Here is a 17,005-nt window from a genome sequence, read left to right as displayed (position 1 = left end):
CCAGCCTGACTGTCACCCCAACTTCCCTCTAAAACTGGCACCCAGTGAACCCACCTAAACCCTAACCCCTTGTCCTAACCTCACCGTCAACTGAACTCGTGTGTTCACGCTGGCATTTAAAATATGATCTCATTTTTAAGCATCTGAAATTTAGAAAGTGTGATAATATATTGACACGTTGGTTGTATTTTGAGATCATTTTCAAGGGATTCCCGTCAGGAACTAAAATCCCTTCACGAAGGAATTTTCGTTTTTTTCTCCAACGGTTTCCCTTCACGGTTTCCATCACGAAGAGATTTCTAAGTTCATTCTCTTTAGGATGAGATTTTCTCTCCTTTCACTTCACAAATCCCTTCGAAGTGAAGCTGTTGAAGATCAGAGAAAATAAAAGTAATAGGAATAGGAAGGAGAATCGAAAAAAGAACTAAATTAGAAGAATATGTTGGAGATAGTCTCACAACATAGTTAATTTGGACCGTTGATCTACACCTCAATCTTCGCTCGTTGTCCCCTCCTCTCCTGCTCCGCATTTCTTCCCGACACTCGAGCGCACTTGCCCATTTCAGCCATCAACCCACACAACCCCATGGGCGCCTCCACTCCTCGCCACCATCTCAGCTCCTCTTCTCAGCCGCAGCCGCAGCTGCTACCCCACCTCACCAAGCGGATCATCACCTTCGTGCTCTACGCCCTCATCCCCCTCGCCATCCTCCACTACCTCCTCTCCCTTTCCCCCTTGCCTCCTCCGCCCACCGCCGCCTCATCACAGCCTTCGCCGCCCCAAGGTGGGAGGCAGCAGGGGGAGAAGGTTAACGCGGCGGAGCGGTGCGACTACTCGGATGGGGAGTGGGTGCGCAGCGCGGCGGGCCCGCGGTACAACGGGACGAGCTGCGGCGGGACGATCAAGGCCGGGCAGAACTGCATGGCGCACGGCCGGCCCGACACGGGCTACCTCCACTGGCGGTGGCGCCCGCGCGGGTGCGCGCTCCCGCCGTTCGACCCGGCGGAATTTCTGGTTCTCGTGCGCGGCCGCCACGTGGCCTTCGTGGGCGACTCGCTCGCGCGGAACCAGTGCGAATCCCTGGTCTGCCTGCTCAGCTCCGCATTCCCGGCCCAGCTGGTGCGCGGCGCGGGCGGCGGCGAGGGGGACGGGGACGGCGACGAGCTCCGCAAGTTCCGGCGGTGGGCGTTCCCATCTCACAACGCGACGGTGTCTGTGTTCTGGTCGCCGTTCCTGGTGAACGGCACGGAGAAGTCCAAGGTGGCGGGGGGAGGCGGGTTAGACCACAACCGGCTCTACTTCGACCAGCCCGACGAACGGTGGGCGGCGGAGATCCCGGGCATCGACGTGGTGGTGCTCTCGGCGGGGCACTGGTTCCTGCACCCGGCCATGTACTACGACCGCGGCGCCGTCATCGGGTGCCACCACTGCCCGGAGCCCAACCGCACGGAGACGGGCTTCTTCGGCGTGTTCCGCCTCAGCGTCCGCAACGCGCTCCGCGAGGTCGCCACCCGCAGCGCCAGGGCCCAGGGCCCCGCCCGCCGCCCTCGGCTGGCCGTGGTGACGACGTTCTCGCCGGCGCACTTCGAGGGGCAGTGGGACAGCCCCCGCGCGTGCGCGCGCACCGAGCCGTACGCGCCAGGGGAGCGCGAGCTGGGGTACATGGACGCGGAGATGTTGCGCGCCGAGGCGGAGGAGGCCGCGGCTGCGGGCGCGGACGCCAGCGCGCGCGGGGCGGGCGTGGCGGTGGAGGCGCTGCAGGTGACGCGTCTGGCGGCGATGCGCGCGGACGGGCACCCGGGCCCATACATGCACGCGTTCCCGTTCGCCGGCGGCGAGAGGGAGCGGGTGCCCAACGACTGCGTCCACTGGTGCCTGCCCGGGCCCATCGACACGTGGAACGAGATCCTGCTCCAGGTCATCAAGCGATGGGCCGACGGCGTCGCCTCCTCGTCGCCGTGAAACTGGAATCATCAGTTCACCACAATAGATCAGAGTTACCAAAGGACATGAAATTTGGATACAATTTTTACAATCTAGTTTGAATGCACCGTGCAAGTTGAGGCTGTTACGCATTTGAGCATTTTGCAAGATCTACAGCCTACTTGCATCCACCGTGCAAGTTATCGTACGTATTTTACTCTTTTTTATTATTTGAGCTGTGTTGCTAGTAATAGTTTTTCTCGAGAGATTTTGCTGTTCTCTTCTGCCATGTTGAGTATTCTTTTCCCCGCCTTTTGTGGTAGGATTGTACGAATGCTCAGATCTAGAATTAGGAACTGTATAATCAGCCGCATTACTCTGATAAAAAATGCAGCGTGTCACGTTCCGCAAGATGGTAAGTATGTCACTACTGTACTGTAGTTTGTCTCTGTATGTGTGGCGCGGCGACGTGCCGCTCTCAGGAAACGGTCCGAACCCCGAACCGGCGCCGTCAGATGCGGATCGCGGAGAGGCGACGTTGACCTTTTTTTGCATCATCACCCACGGGCAGTCCCAGGTTAATGCACCTGATGTCTTCTCCTGTGTCTCACGAACTCCATACACCTTCCAGTGCACTCTGCCAGTATTATTGGACATACGAAATATAATTTAGAATCTGACTTAAAAAGATATCCGATTCAGCAAAAAGAATTGAAAACGGATATCTAGGTTAACAATACACTCCGCCAGCGTCATCCTCCTGCACAATCGGCAACAGTTGCTCCATCCCAGGGCACGCCGGTGTACGGCAACCTACGCTGGGTGGCGCGGCCGCTCGAGGTCGACGTACGCGCCGGTACAACGTGACAAACAAATTGGCGATGTTCATGAGACAGTGTGGCCGTGTGGGGACGACAGCGCCGGCTTTTCTTGCCACTGCCTGGTGTGGCAAGTGGAAGGCATTGCGTGTAAAGATACCCTGCCTTGTATCTTGCAGGCGACGGGAGGGATTTTACAGAAGCTCTGGCACTCGTGATAAAAGCCCTCCTGTGGTGTGGCAAGTGGAAGGCATTGCTGTACTGCCAGTCATCTTTTGCCCAGCAATCACTCCAAAAGCAGAGCCTGGACCTGGGACATATCCTCCCAAGTTTAAACAAGACAGTTGTTTGAAACAGCCTGGTTTCTCAGCAATGAGCACTCGTCAACATTACATATTTCAAGGATATCATCGAATTACCATTGTTTGGTACAACATATCAAGAATTGTGCACAGAATAGGGTCTCCTGTACGGCTATACCAAGGATGAGCCAACTATGCATTGCTGTCTACTTCTAAAAATGTTACACAAATCAAGGCATCAAGCACAGAACATGCTTGCTCAACTGAGTCATGTAAACAAATCTGGGGAGTGAAAGAATGAAAGAGAGCACAAGTGGTTTCGAGGCACACGCACGATAATTGATAATTCATTACAGTAAACCTGAAGAGGTGATACTTTGTGAAGTCTCTACCATGGAGGGGGAAACATTGAACAAATTATCAACCAAAAGACTAAAGAAATGATTAAAGAAAATACTGTCTGTGTTAGGATACAGTATGTTCCAGCCTTCTTCCCAATGTCATTCCCCAAATAAGGCAAAATGGACAAGGTGATACCATGTTATCACTATGATGTCTTGTCCTTGTTAAATTTGATTCTCCATCCAGGATGTTCTAGACATTGTACAAAATACTACAACACCTGCAAAATAACAGACATTAAATTAACTTGCAAGAGCACTTATAATCCCACGCAATTGCTCAATACAATGTCTTTGAAAGCAGAATAATCCCACGCAATCTATATTGACTGATTGATCACACACTACATATATATAGCCCAGTTGGGCATGACTTGCACAAGGGATTGATGCCGATCGTAGTCGATCGTAATCAGTTACCATCATAACCAATCAAAGCTATCTATCACAACTGATGGCGTGATACACAATTATACTCTTAACATCCCCACAGTCGTAGCGGTAACGTCGCGGACAGCAAGAGCGTCACAAACGGTCAAACTAGAGAGGAAGCTGAAAGTGGGTAACTGTCGGACTAACATCCCCTGCAGTGGCAACAGGAACGTCAGGGACAACAAGAGCGTTGCAGACGCGATGACTGGAGAGGAAGTCGAAGGTTGATGATAGCCCTTTAAGTTGCCGAGGTAGCTGAGAGCGAGGTGAACATGGTTGTCACCGTGGAGGAGGGTGCAGGTCCAAAGCACCAACATGGGCACACACGTGCACAAAAGCAGCTTGATCCGGCCAAGGACCTCAACTGGTGGTAGCGGTGACCTCGGCGGAAGGTGCTGACTCGGAGCAACATCCAACGTGGCGATGAGGACGAGTAGCATGAAGTCCGCTTGGATAGACGGCAACCCTGGCGATGATGGCGTGACCACGAGCGCCGATGCTGCAGCCAGGAAAGGCAATGTAACAACAACTTCGTTCTCTATGGGTGAAGGCTCGTGCTAGTAGATGACAGGGTGACAACGATGATCCGACGTGATGGCGGCGAGATGGGGAACCTAGAAGGCTATGGAGGAGGGGGGGGGCATGTCGACAAGCACGTTGTGTCATGCCGTAGCGCCATCGGAGGAGGCATTGGAGAGGTCGAAGACGAAGCAGTGAAGTCCAAAGCCAAGCAGATTCGATGTGTCAACAAGGTGACGCAAACCGAACTATGATCGGAAAAAATAGAGAAAATCAATCTGAAGTTGATCGGCAAAAACTCTAATGTGTGGTGGTGGTCGATCTGTGGATCAGCGACACGAACATGTCAATGATACCTAGCTTTTACAATTTGCAACGATAAAGAATGTTGAATAGGCACTGTTATAGAATACGCTTGTAGATTGTAGAAAAGTTTATCATCGGGAGGAAGAAAATGTCCAACACTTTGGCCAGTGAAATGTTGTTCATAAAGTATAGGAAAAATTAGCTTTGTAAATCATTACTTGTTTTGAAAACTATGACAATGGAGATGGCATTAATAATCATGCTAGATGCTTGCTCTGCATTTACACATGCAAGTCAGCCATGAATCCATTTGCCTCCATCTCATAAGTCTAAATACTATTATGTATAATACTTTTCAAAGTTAGTCTAGGATGAGTAACAAAGAACAGCGATGTTGGTATATAGGGAAAAATATTAGCATCTATCACAGTGCTCAATTACATATATCAGTTACTAATATATTTGACTGAAAGCAAACAACCACATTATAATAGCTTATGACACGTACAATGTCACAATGTTCTTTGCCAACGTTTAAACTCTAAACCTTCAAGATACAAGACTAAAGGCAATGACACACTATCTAACTTTTTGGTGGTGGAAGACTATAATTACGTTTATACAGATATTTTCTTTGACGAAAACATGTGATAATTTACTGCAGACTTAAAACTGCCTTTTCCTACATAAAAGACCATATTTTTTAAGTCTAACGAAATCAAGTGTTTACTTAGGACCTGCTTGGAAAGGGAGGATCAGGATCCAAATACTTAGGATTCAATTCAAATTTGATTTGAACTAAATCCTCATAAAATCTAGAGCAACCCTCCTCTTCTAAACAGGCCATTAGTTCTTAGGACTATATGTTCATTTTCTGCCCACAGTTACTCAAAAACAAAACATTGTCCAGAAAAGCCTAACTCTGCCTATGGCACAACCCCTTTGGCATGGCCACATTTCTCCCAACCCCAGGAGTAGGCGCCAAATCCCTGTCAACCCCAAGGAAGCCAAGATGCAGCACGGTGATGGGCTCTCACTTCTGATCAGGAGCGTGTGACCGAGATTTGTGTTCTTCCTATCTACATGATTGGCGGTGATCGTCAATCTCCGGATTTACGAGTGCGTCTCTTCTCCCTTGAAATACTCACTAATGGATAGTTGTAAGTTGCAAAATTCTGTCTGCTATGAGCCTTGATAAGTAAGAAAAATCTTGGATCTTGCTGGAATGTTCTTGTGCAAATCTTCCTAGATCCAGCTGCCCCTCTCTCCCAACTCTAGTGGAGGCTGTCACCACATACAGTGTAGCAGGCTAGCAGCCAACAACTTCACCACATCATGTCACAGATACCTGCCTCCGCCAGAACTAACTAGCAGCAACTGTTTCGCATGAAGATGCACGTGTGTATTAGGAATAACAACTTGTATTCAATAGTAGTTCATAGGGATAATATATAGTGTACATAAAAAGTACAGGATAAAGACTCTAGAACTTAACCTATACGTAATGGATAAGGACTCTATATTTCTAACACCCCCTCAAATACAAGAGGTATACAATAGCGTTGCATCTGAAAGAGATGGCACGAAATAATAAACTTAGACTAATACATCAAAACAAATTATCTCTTCAAAGCCATCGTAGAACAAAATCTTGTAATCTTGTCAAATCAAGCAGAAGAAGTGCATAGGGAAGCAAAGGAGTAGAGTCATGATGATGACAACAAAATAGTGCACTTGATCAAGAATCACAACAAAGCAACGATGAGTAACATGACGACAAACAAAATTATCACTAGAGCTATGGAAAGATCAAATGACACAAGAACGCCCTAGATCAAGAATTGCGAACAAAGCAATGACGAGTAGTAAGACAACAAAAGTTGTCAGTAACACTACAAAAAGATCTAGATGGTTAAGTTGCATCAATAACGACAAGAAAGAAAACGACTAATTGACAAAGAAATGTGTTGACTCGCACGGCACAGACAAACTCAAAGGGAGAGTGAAACTTGGATGGACGCGGCGGAATTGCAAAGACTCTAATACGAGACTAAGAACTAGTAGGCAACAGTGGAGACTAAGACTAAAGCTAGACACAACAATAGAATGACTCTAATATGAGGCAAACACGAGCAAGCATAGCACCAAACAATGTTCACCTAGACGCTAGACGTAGACAAATATATTTTCAAGTGAGATTTGAGACATACCTTCCAAAGACAAAAATACAACTTCAATCATCCATTATCCTCTAGTTCATCAATCAATGATCATCATAACCCAGAAGATGCAGAGCAGAGCACACCACACACAAGGAGACGACACCTAGGCTGCGAGTGTTGGACCAGTGTCTGAACTAGCCGTGGCGACCACAATGTGGGATGCTGGAGTGCGCCATCTGAGGGGAGCTAGAGTATAGATCCGGTGGAGAAACATACATAGACCCAATGATTAGGGCTAGTATCTATCCACGACAGGGGATTTGTAGAGTGAAAGGGTGACGGTGCGGGCATGGGCGACGTTGTGGGCGCGTCAGCGGGCGATGGCTCGGGCACAGCCATGGGCGACAGCTCGGACAAGGCCGCAGGCGCAGACGACCGGCAACAGTGCGGGAGTGGGAGATGGCTTGAACTAGGCCGTGGGCATGGGCGACGGCGCAAGCTTGGGTGCAGATGCAGGGGGCTGCAACCGGCGGCGGCGCTACAGATGAGAGCAAAGGAGAGAGACGAATGGGGAATGAATGGATTGGTTTAGATTTTATGCAGTGCAAGGAATAGTTTCAGGGCAGAAATTTGGTCCCACGCACAGCTAAACAATCCTCCCACACAGACCCGCCAAACTCTACATCGCCAAGACGGCCACCTAGTCATGCACGCAGTCAACTAGTCACGTATAGCCACCGTCTAGATTCACTGATTAGTCTGCCTTTGATCAAAGTTGATCGTCTAGACGGTCTAGTTTAGAGTTGTGTCTAGGCCCTAGACTGGATGCCGAGGCTTCGACTAGCTACTAGTCATTGTCTAGAAACATTAGCACCAAAGCACAGCAACCACCGAGGATATTAGCACAATCGTAGCAAAAGTGACCAAGTAGCAAGCACCAGCGAGATAGACAACCCAATGTCCACCAAACACACTAGGCAGCACACCAAGATGAAACCCAAAGCATAGAGCACCACGCAAAGTAGAGCAGCAAGCAAAATATTTTCTCTCCCGTACTTCTCCCACATCATCCTCCCCCTCCCCCGCTGGCGGAGGAAGATGGCATCGATGCAGTACGTGATGACGATCAGAAGCCACAGGTGCTCCCAAGACGGGCGGAAATCCGAGGAACGGTGGAGCTAGAGCCGACGTGGCACAGATGGAGTTGACCGGCGGATGGGCGGATCCGGTCATGGGGAGCTCGGTAGGGCGCGGCTGGGCACAGGAGATAGCGCAGGAGAGCCCGGGGCGGTGGCCGGAGGCGGTCGGGAAAGCCCGGGGCGGAGGCGGATCCGGCCGGGCCAGGATGCGGCGGCACCGGATCGGCCGCGAAAGCCCGGGGCGGAGGTGGATCTGGCCCTGCGGATGCGGCCGGGACGCGGCGGCAGCTGAGCGGGCGTAGAGGGATTTTGTCTCTGCCCGCGGAGGGAAGCTGGTGTGTGCAGGGCAGAGGGCGTGCGCGAAAGTGAAGCCGAGCGGGATGCTCCTCCACGGCAGATCGGGATCCGGCCGGTGCAGATCGAGATTGGGCGGCGCGGGAGAGCCACGCACGACGAAGCGCGAGAGGCAGTGGGTCCCGATGCAGCCGCGGGAGATTCGCTAGAGGGATGCGGACGGGCGTCGGCCAAATCCACGCAATCCCTAGCGGGCGGGCTGCTCCCGATGAGAGGCGGACCGGCCAAGTCGTCCGCGACTGACGAGCACAGCCGATCGGGAGGACGGGGAGTCGGCTGGCACAGCAGAGGAGCCGCGCGACGACGAGAACAGCGGCCTGCAGGAGACCGGCGGCACGGGGAAGGTGGAGGAATAGATCTACGGGACCAGGATGCGTGGAAGTTGCAATACGCAAGGGAAAAATCCCTAACCCTAATTTTAGCTCTGTATAGTGTATACTATGTTAAGAATAACCACTTTTATTTAATAATAATCTATACGGATAATATATAGAGTATAGGGGAAGAATACGATAAAAAGTTCAATAGTAACCTAACTTATAGGTAATGGACTCTATATTCTTAACAGCGTGCAGTGCTGGTAAGGCATCGCGAGCCACGTAGATGGATTGGCCTTGTGGTACAGTGGGAGGAAGAGGCAGACACGGTGACATCGTTAGAGAGAGGGAAGCAGGGATATGATAGTTTTTCCCCCTAAAAAAATCTGAAATCTCTAGGCCAGTCAAAACACACCTAATAGATATGAAAGGTGGTGGAAAAAACAAAATGGAGCTTAGTGGAAGAATCGCAAACATGTTAGGCGTGAAAAATTGGTGGTGAACTTGAGAAATACGCTGTCCTTAGTGGAAAATAAAAGTATCCCTCACCAGAAAGTTAGTCATGGTTTCAGTGAGCATTGACCAGCTCACATTTTCTCGACGGAAAAGAAAGCTAAGTCAGTCTAGGTACAAATTTAGCACGGATGGTACCTCAAAATCAGGCAACCATAAGATTATCTTGGTGTAAACCAAGGGGATAACTAAAGCATATTTGGATGACTTGAATGATCTTGAGCATTTCACATGTCCGATAAAGATAGATGTCTACGGGCAGGAGTTTGGTCAACATACTCTGACTAACATTACTGCTTACCTCACTGGTCACTGCCATTCATTTACTAACAGATTGCTTGAATTAAACTATTTTGGACGCTGTTACGTCCTACTCTAGTGGAGTTCTGTACAGATTCAATGTTGATGGTACTGAGATATTTAAATAGTCTTTAAGGCACAAGATGTTAGAAAATCGTGTGTCCTGTTCATCTATTTTGCCACGTATTTTCTAACAGAATTACAACTATTTTGACCTAATCCCCCACAGAATTACAACTATTTTGATATATATCGTAGAAATTTTGACACTGGGTACTGCAGAATTAAAACTTTCTTGTAGTTCTATGGCCCAGTGTCAAAATAGCTGCACTTGTGTAGTACAAGTCAAAATAGTTGCAGTTCTATAGGTATTGGGTCAAAATAGTTGTACTGTTTTCACATAACTACACCTATTTTGATATATATCATAAAAATTTTGACACTAGTACTGCAGAACTACAACTTTCTTGTAGTTCTATGGGCCCAGTGTCAAAATAGTTGCACTTGCGTGGTACAAGTCAAAATAGTTGCAGTTTTATGGGCATTAGATCAAAATAGTTGTACTGTTTAATTTACTCACAAGAATATGGTCATTTTTGCCTTTTCTTTATGAGCAACTATCATTATAAACATCTTATACATCCTTAATTCACAGAGCATGTGCAGTTATGCACTTTATCCGTTAGAGCAAAGTGACATATGATCAGACAAGAAGGACAAGCATCTGAAAGCTATAAAGATGGGCAAAGAGGAGTATATAATTAAGTATATTTTAAATAATACATGAATCTCAAGGAAAGTTTCTTGTAATGCGTTAAGGCAAAGGAGTAGCTTTCTTATCACTGCTAAGATAGAACCAACTAGTTGTATTTTGCTCCACTAAAGGGCACTTCCATTCCAGATTAGTCCACTCTAATTCAACACCAGTCAAGCAATCGCATCCACCTCCTAGTTGATTGCATACTACTCATGCCAAATTGCTAACGACCCAGAATCAAGATGAAAAGTTCCCTACCTAGATAGAACGCTAGGGATAAGCAGATCACCGAATAATTCAGGAACTAAAATCCAGATCAAGATCCAATTGCATCTTACCTCTCTCTCAGTCGGCTCCAGCGCTGCCGCTGCCGCCGAGCGGGTAGGACACGAGCTCCCTGACCGCGGCCACGACCTCGACCAGCGCGATGTCCATCCCGTACCCGGAGACGGGCAGCAGCTTGAGCTCTCGGAGCACGCAGAAGGCCTCTGCCATGCGCCCGCGGGGCACATCGACTGCGACAGCGCATCGCGGGACCCAGTGGTCGGGTCTGAACGCGTCGGGGACCTCGACGCCCGCGTCCTTCCGCAGCAGCTCGCAGAGCTGCGCGTGGAGGCCCAGCAGCGCGGCGGACGGCGTGGGCGCGAGGAAGAGCACGCCGGGGTCGTGTGGGGCGGCCGAGGAGGAGGACGACGAAGGGAGGGCGGCGAGCGAGGAGAGCGCGAGCGGGAGCGGGTCGAGGCGTGAGGCGAGCGCGCGGAGCGAGGGCGCGAGGCGGAGGAGCGGGTCCCCGTGCCCGGGGGGAAGCGCGGCGGCGGGGAGGTGGAGCAGCGGGAGGTGCGGGCGGGAGGCGATGTCGATGAGACGGCTGCTGAGCTGCCTCCGTGCCAGCGCGTTCCACGCCTTGAGCACCTGGTTCTCCAGCGCCGGGTCAAAGTAGAGCTCTACCGCGTAGTACCCGGAGGAGGGAGGCGGCGGCGCGGCCGTCGGCGCCAGCGCGCGGGGCGTGCCCGGGGGAGTCGTTGTGGCCACCGCGGAGGGGCAGCCGCCGCCGGCAGCCGCGGCGGCGGAGGGCGCCGTGCCTTGCGCCATGGGAGATGATTCCGACAGGGAGGCGAAGGGGCGGAGCAGGGGAGGGGTTGCGTTTTTTTGCCAGGAAACGAGTGAGAAATGGGAGGAGGGGTGGGGGGGGGGGGGAGATCTGTCTCGTGCCGACTCGCTGACTGCGTGGTGTGCACGCTTGAACTAGCTCTGCTACATGGGTTTAGGAGGGTTGCTGGCCCCATGGAAGTCACTGAGAGGTGGGCCTGCATGGTTGTAATGTAAACTAGACAAGTTATGACATATTTAAAATCATCACCGGATATGATACACAATCAAATAATTCATAATCAAAATTAGTCATCTGTCTCCTCCATTCTCCTATAATATATAAAGTCATAATTAATTAGCTAATTAACAATCAACCTACCTCTCACATATTATCATTCATCGTCTTTTTTTATTGCAACGTGCTCTCTTCCCTTCTGTCACTCTATTTTTAAATTTTAAATCAAGTAGATCAACACATAATAAAAGTTCAAGACCAATCAATGACGTGCCATTTTGTTTCTCTCTTTCAAAACTACAATAAAATCTCCAAAGATTGTGCTCTATTTCCTCCTCTCATTCTATTTTCAAAATCCGACCATAGTCTCCGGTCCCTACTACCGTCTACATGGATCACCAGGCAATAACCTCAACTCCAGTCACGTGTCGATCACCTCCGCGGGTGGACGTCGGCTACCTTCGCTCATCAGCTCGCACCCACCTCATCAACGCTGGCAACCTCTATTGATCAATGATTATCATCTCCTCAACACCATCCATCTTTATGTTGCATAGCTATGTGTATGCAATTTCCTCTTTTATTATGCTATATTTTTTACTTCTTCATATAGCTATATCATAGATTGATTCAACGTGTGTGAAACACTGTGTGCAGTTGTTAGTCAAAAAAATCGATATGTTTTCTAGAATTTTGGTAGCATATTTCCATTTTTTTTTATCAGAATAAAATAGTTCTGTTAATGTCACTCCTAATGCTAATTTCTTAGACATTAATTAGATGTCCATATAAGTAAAAAGATAACGTGACAAGTAATTTAAAGATAAGAGAGAATTAACTTATTTCTTATGGAAGAAATTAGCTTTTTAGCCATCCTAGATAATTATAAGATAATAAATTGCTTTGAGACATAAAAAAAAACTAGCAAGATACATACATACATTAAAAACTTATTTCTTAACATAAATTTATTACTTTCTCTCCTTTTAGACCTCAGCTAAGAAACAAAACATGTCATTTTAAGCTTTCAATGGGAAGAAAAGAGCACAAGCAACAATACCACGCTCCATAACCAAGATGGTCCAAGCATTTCCTGTGGTTGAATGCAGCATATGAAAGATGACGAAAATCTTTGGTATGCCGAAATCAGAGTGCCCCAATTTAGGATGCACAAGTGCTGGTTGATCTTGGCTTCCAAAATAAATTGAACTGCCAAATATTGTGGATTCCTTAACAAAAGTTTTGTACGAAACCAAACAAGACTAAATTTGTTCAAAACTACCTAATTTCAATACGAAGCAAATTTTATAGGACTCTATTATGTGAAAGATTCTTTCTTCTGTGATAACACATGTCCCCACCCCCTATTTCTCCTCTTCAGCCTAGCTATTGAATCACTGGATGGATGATATAGATGAGGTCTCACGAGTATCTTTCTGAACAGTGTCCTATAAAATTTGTTTTTATTTTGTTAAGCCAAGCTATTATTCTTGGGAAGAAAAAATATGCTCCTTCCAACCAAGATAGCACAACACATAAGACCTTTGTATAAAGACTGAGGTAAGTGGTGATCTAGCCTATCGCACGATCATTACAATCTCCATTACTTAAAATGTTTGTTAATTTCCTTCCGTCGTGTATGGTCTGCCCCTCCCTTTCCCTCCCACGCACGCCGTCCTGGGCCACAATCACGTCCTTGGCCCACTCACCCGTGTCTGCACTGCACCGCGCTTGCGCCCCTCTCTCTGCCGTTCCGACCTCACCTATCATACAACCTCTCGCAATCCCCTCCCTTCTTCTCTCCGCCAGCGCCTAAACTTGAATCCCGTCGATTCTGTGCAAATACAAGGTAAGTAATCGCCGTGGAAGGAAATCCAAGACCCCAAAGGGAAGCCAGATCAATTCTCGCGAAGATTGCGCGCTCAGTCGTTGGAAAGCACCGCTCAATCACCGGCCTCCGCCCGAAGCTCCAATCTGACGCCCCCTCCTTTATCTTATAAAAGGCACCCAAGATCTCTCCCGAAGCACCCCATCTCCCTCAGTAGGAGTTCTGCCGCGTTCTTGCTACCCAATCACCGCGCGAGATGTCCCAGTCATGCTCGCGTTGTCGCCACACATGATCTTCACCTCTGAAGCCACTTCGTCATCGCCAAAAGGCCCCAAGGCATCGCAAGCTCGCAAGAAGGCTCCTGTGGCGATCTCATCAACTATCGGCCACCGGAGCACCGTTACAGGCACGCACCGACGCTTGCCACTGCTCTCCTCCGCCGCCAGCCCTCTGCGTGAAGCCCTAACGCCCACACATCCTGCAAATGGGTTCGTCGTCACCTGAGGATGCTCCTTTGCCGCTCGCTGTTGAAGCCCAAGTGCGGCAACAAGGTCTCCACCCTGTCGATAAGCGCGTCGCCGCTAGAATCGCTGCCATCGTCTTCGAGTTGTCGGAGAAAAGGTAGGACCCTCCCTCCGGTTGGATCTTGCATTTGTGACAGAGATTAGACTCCCCACGCCGTTTCCCCTTCAATAGATCTCGTCAGTCCGATCCAGATCGAGCACGTGTGATTTAATGAAGCCGCCGCGTCAGCCTGACCACGTCAGCACGCCACATAGTCACATTTTGTCCTATGTGATGGCACAGTCAGCACCATCATGCCTCATCAGCATGCCACATTAGTGTCGCGATTTCTTTTTCTTTTTAAATCTTCTTGATGATGTCAACCTTGCGCAATAAAACCTTTTTCAAGTAGGGAAAACTAATTCCTAAAAATCCTAAATTCCAAAATAGGTTTTCTTTAATTAGATTTTTTTGAAAAATCTTTAATAAATTAAAAAAGGGTTTTAAAGTGTTTTCCTTGGTAAAATAAATAAAATAAAATGTTTTAATTCTATTAAGTTATTATATAGGTTTTTATTTAATAAAAATATTTTAATTTTGAATAAATGTTTTAGAAATCTAAAATAATTGTTTTAGTGTGAGAATAGGTTTTCTAAAATGTTTTTAATTTTGAAAATTTGATAAATAATTATAAAAATCATAAAATGAGTTTTTATTTGGTAAAATAATTTGAAATAATCTGTCTTAATTATTTTTAGTACTTTTTAATTCCAAAAATTCCTAGAAAAATACCATGAGTCTAAAAAAATCCCAAGAAATTTCCCACGCCCTTCTTTCACCCTTTCCAATCCATATCTACACCGTCGTAACTCCGATCTAATCGTTTTCTTCGCTAATAATTCAAAAAAAAGTGAAATAGAAATATTTTTGCAACAAAGAAAGTGCGAAATTCAATTTACGTGTGCGATCTAGATTATTTTTCTATATTGTTATGTATCCATCGACTTTGTATTATCAAATTGATTATTGTTTTATTACAATGCATATGTTTTACCAATAAACTATATCTCATAGTTTTTTTCTCCCGTTACAACATCGAGTTATATAACTAGTCTCTATACTAATATAAACTAAGAGTTTCTTAGTGCGTTCTTCTGCCCCTCCCACCCCATATCTTCTAATAAAAAACCAGAAAAAAGCGTCCAAAACACGCACCGGTCCGCTCTCACGTAAAAAAACCGAAGCGAAAACCGCCCCCGAAAAAATCGTTCCGCTCCCGAACCCTCGCCCACAACCGCCTTCCCCGCTCGCGGGCGGGTTTCTCTTCTACCGCACCGCCACCGCCACCGCCACAATTTGCTGCGCATCACCATCGGCGGCCTCGCCGCCAGCAGGCGACTGACGGGACGCCGCAAAGTCGGGCCCTCCCCTTCCCCTGCCCGCCCTTCACTGGTACTGGGCTGGATTCGTTTGCTTCATCGGTTGGCTGAACCCGTGACGACGGTTCCGGTGCGGGCGGCCTTGGGAGATGGTGCTCTGTCCACGGTTTCCCCTCCAACTTCGCCGCCCTCCAGGTATGTCGTCTTTCATTGGATATGTTCTTTCATAGTGTTCTTCCATGGATTGAGATCTCAAAAGATTTTTTTCCTTTTTACCTCTTGCTTGCAGGTGTTGCCCATGTGCTTCGATTGGTTGGTTAGAACCTATATCGAGGTCTGCTTCGGCCTCCGTTGGCCAGGTTTGTGGATATCGAGCGATCGATTCGGAGCGCCAGGCGAGGCGACCGGCTTGGTTGGTGGTTCCGTCTCGCCTTCGGCTTCCTCCTATTCTAGCTTGGAAGCTAAGGATGGGCTTGGTTCGGTTTGCATCTGAGGAGGAGGGGGTGGGTAGTGGTAGCGTGCACTGGTGGTTTGGGGGGCGGCTTGATGCGGGACGGCGCGCAGACTCCTCGCGGCGGCTGGGGGTTCTTCTCAGCGCGGTCGCTCTCGAAGACTCCAACTACAAGCGGATCATGTCGTCGGGGGCATCCATGGCCGCCGCCACGCTGTGGTCGGCGGGCGCGTCACTGGTGAACTCGATCGCCAGCCACGAGGATGGCAGCCATGACTAGGTTGGTTTGATTGCTCTAGCTTCTTGCTCTGGTGCGGTACAGTACGGGGCAGGTGCTCCTCTGCGCGTCAGGACCGACGACCAATCAGCGGCCGACGGGTGGCTCCACTGACAGGCGGGGCGCCGCAGCCACGCGACCCCTTGCCGTTGTCGCATGTATCTCATCGGCCGCTTCACCGTTCGAGAAAGGCAAAATCGGGTGAAGGAAATTCCATCGGATCCTTTACAAAGCCTTGTGATATTTTGATCTATACTTTTTTTTTTCTAATTTAACGGTTGACGTGTGTAGAAGAGAGAAAAATAATACGCATCATGTTAGAAGAGATATTTTTAAGAACCCGATCCAAATTTCCTTCCGGGAGGTTGCGGCTGCCTTGCCATTCCTGTGGAATCCGGTACCCAGCCCAGGGGAGAGAGGGCGAGGCTTCTTCTGGGGTTCTTGGTTCTTTGCAAGATTGGCTGCAATCATCGCCATAATCATCAAGCATGGGTATGTGAAAACAAAGAAGTGCTCCATCTCCCTTCCGGGCTAATCATAAATCATGATTATTACTAATAAAGTGATGAAATTTTCTGAGTTCAGGGTTATCACCATTGACAAAATGACAACACATCATGCGCAAATGCTACAGTTATTCACGTGAGTCCCTAAAAAAATTCACAGGCTTAATTGGCGTATAATTTCTTTTTTTGTTGTCGAATAGGTTTTTCTTTGAATGGTACAGGTGGACAGCGCCAACAAGTATGGGATACTGTTGGAGGTAGTGCAGGTCCTCGCTGACCTCAAACTCATAGTCAAGAAAGCCTACATATCCTCGAAGTGAGCTGCAAGGGGACCTTAACAACTGCGTGGAATAGTGATGGATTTGGATGAACAACTTCTGGTAAATCATTTCACAAGATAGTGAAATGTGCTTTTATTTTGAGTTTAGTTAGCTCTCATAGATGATCTGTAATATGAAGTCTTTTATTGCTTTCAACTGAGAATTAGTT

At 48.2% G+C, this 17,005-nt stretch overlaps 2 protein-coding genes and 1 long non-coding RNA gene across 3 annotated transcripts; 2 read left to right on the top strand and 1 right to left on the bottom strand.

Annotated features, from left to right (window-relative positions):
- The first annotated feature begins 542 nt into the window (after window positions 1-542).
- LOC133902541 (xyloglucan O-acetyltransferase 2-like) lies at window positions 543-2,299 on the top strand. Its single transcript, XM_062344155.1, has one exon. The coding sequence runs from the start codon at window positions 587-589 to the stop codon at window positions 1,961-1,963; it is 1,377 nt and encodes a 458-aa protein (XP_062200139.1). The 5' UTR covers window positions 543-586; the 3' UTR covers window positions 1,964-2,299.
- An 850-nt stretch (window positions 2,300-3,149) lies between these two features.
- On the bottom strand, window positions 3,150-11,427 carry LOC133902542 (uncharacterized). Its single transcript, XM_062344156.1, has 2 exons — window positions 10,583-11,427; window positions 3,150-3,666 (listed from the first exon to the last, which is right to left on the bottom strand). Exon 1 carries the CDS (start codon window positions 11,334-11,336, stop codon window positions 10,590-10,592), a length of 747 nt encoding a protein of 248 aa, XP_062200140.1. The 5' UTR covers window positions 11,337-11,427; the 3' UTR covers window positions 3,150-3,666; window positions 10,583-10,589.
- A 3,656-nt stretch (window positions 11,428-15,083) lies between these two features.
- Window positions 15,084-16,969, top strand: LOC133902082 (uncharacterized). Its single transcript, XR_009906826.1, has 4 exons — window positions 15,084-15,477; window positions 15,572-16,502; window positions 16,596-16,652; window positions 16,738-16,969. It is a non-coding gene; the product is annotated as an uncharacterized LOC133902082 (long non-coding RNA).
- The last annotated feature ends 36 nt before the right edge of the window (window positions 16,970-17,005 follow it).

The sequence above is a fragment of the Phragmites australis genome, chromosome 20 (assembly GCF_958298935.1).
Source record: "Phragmites australis chromosome 20, lpPhrAust1.1, whole genome shotgun sequence".
Lineage (NCBI taxonomy): Eukaryota > Viridiplantae > Streptophyta > Magnoliopsida > Poales > Poaceae > Phragmites > Phragmites australis.
The sequence above is the reverse complement of the archived record's forward strand: the minus strand, read 5'-3'. Positions and strand labels throughout refer to the sequence as shown.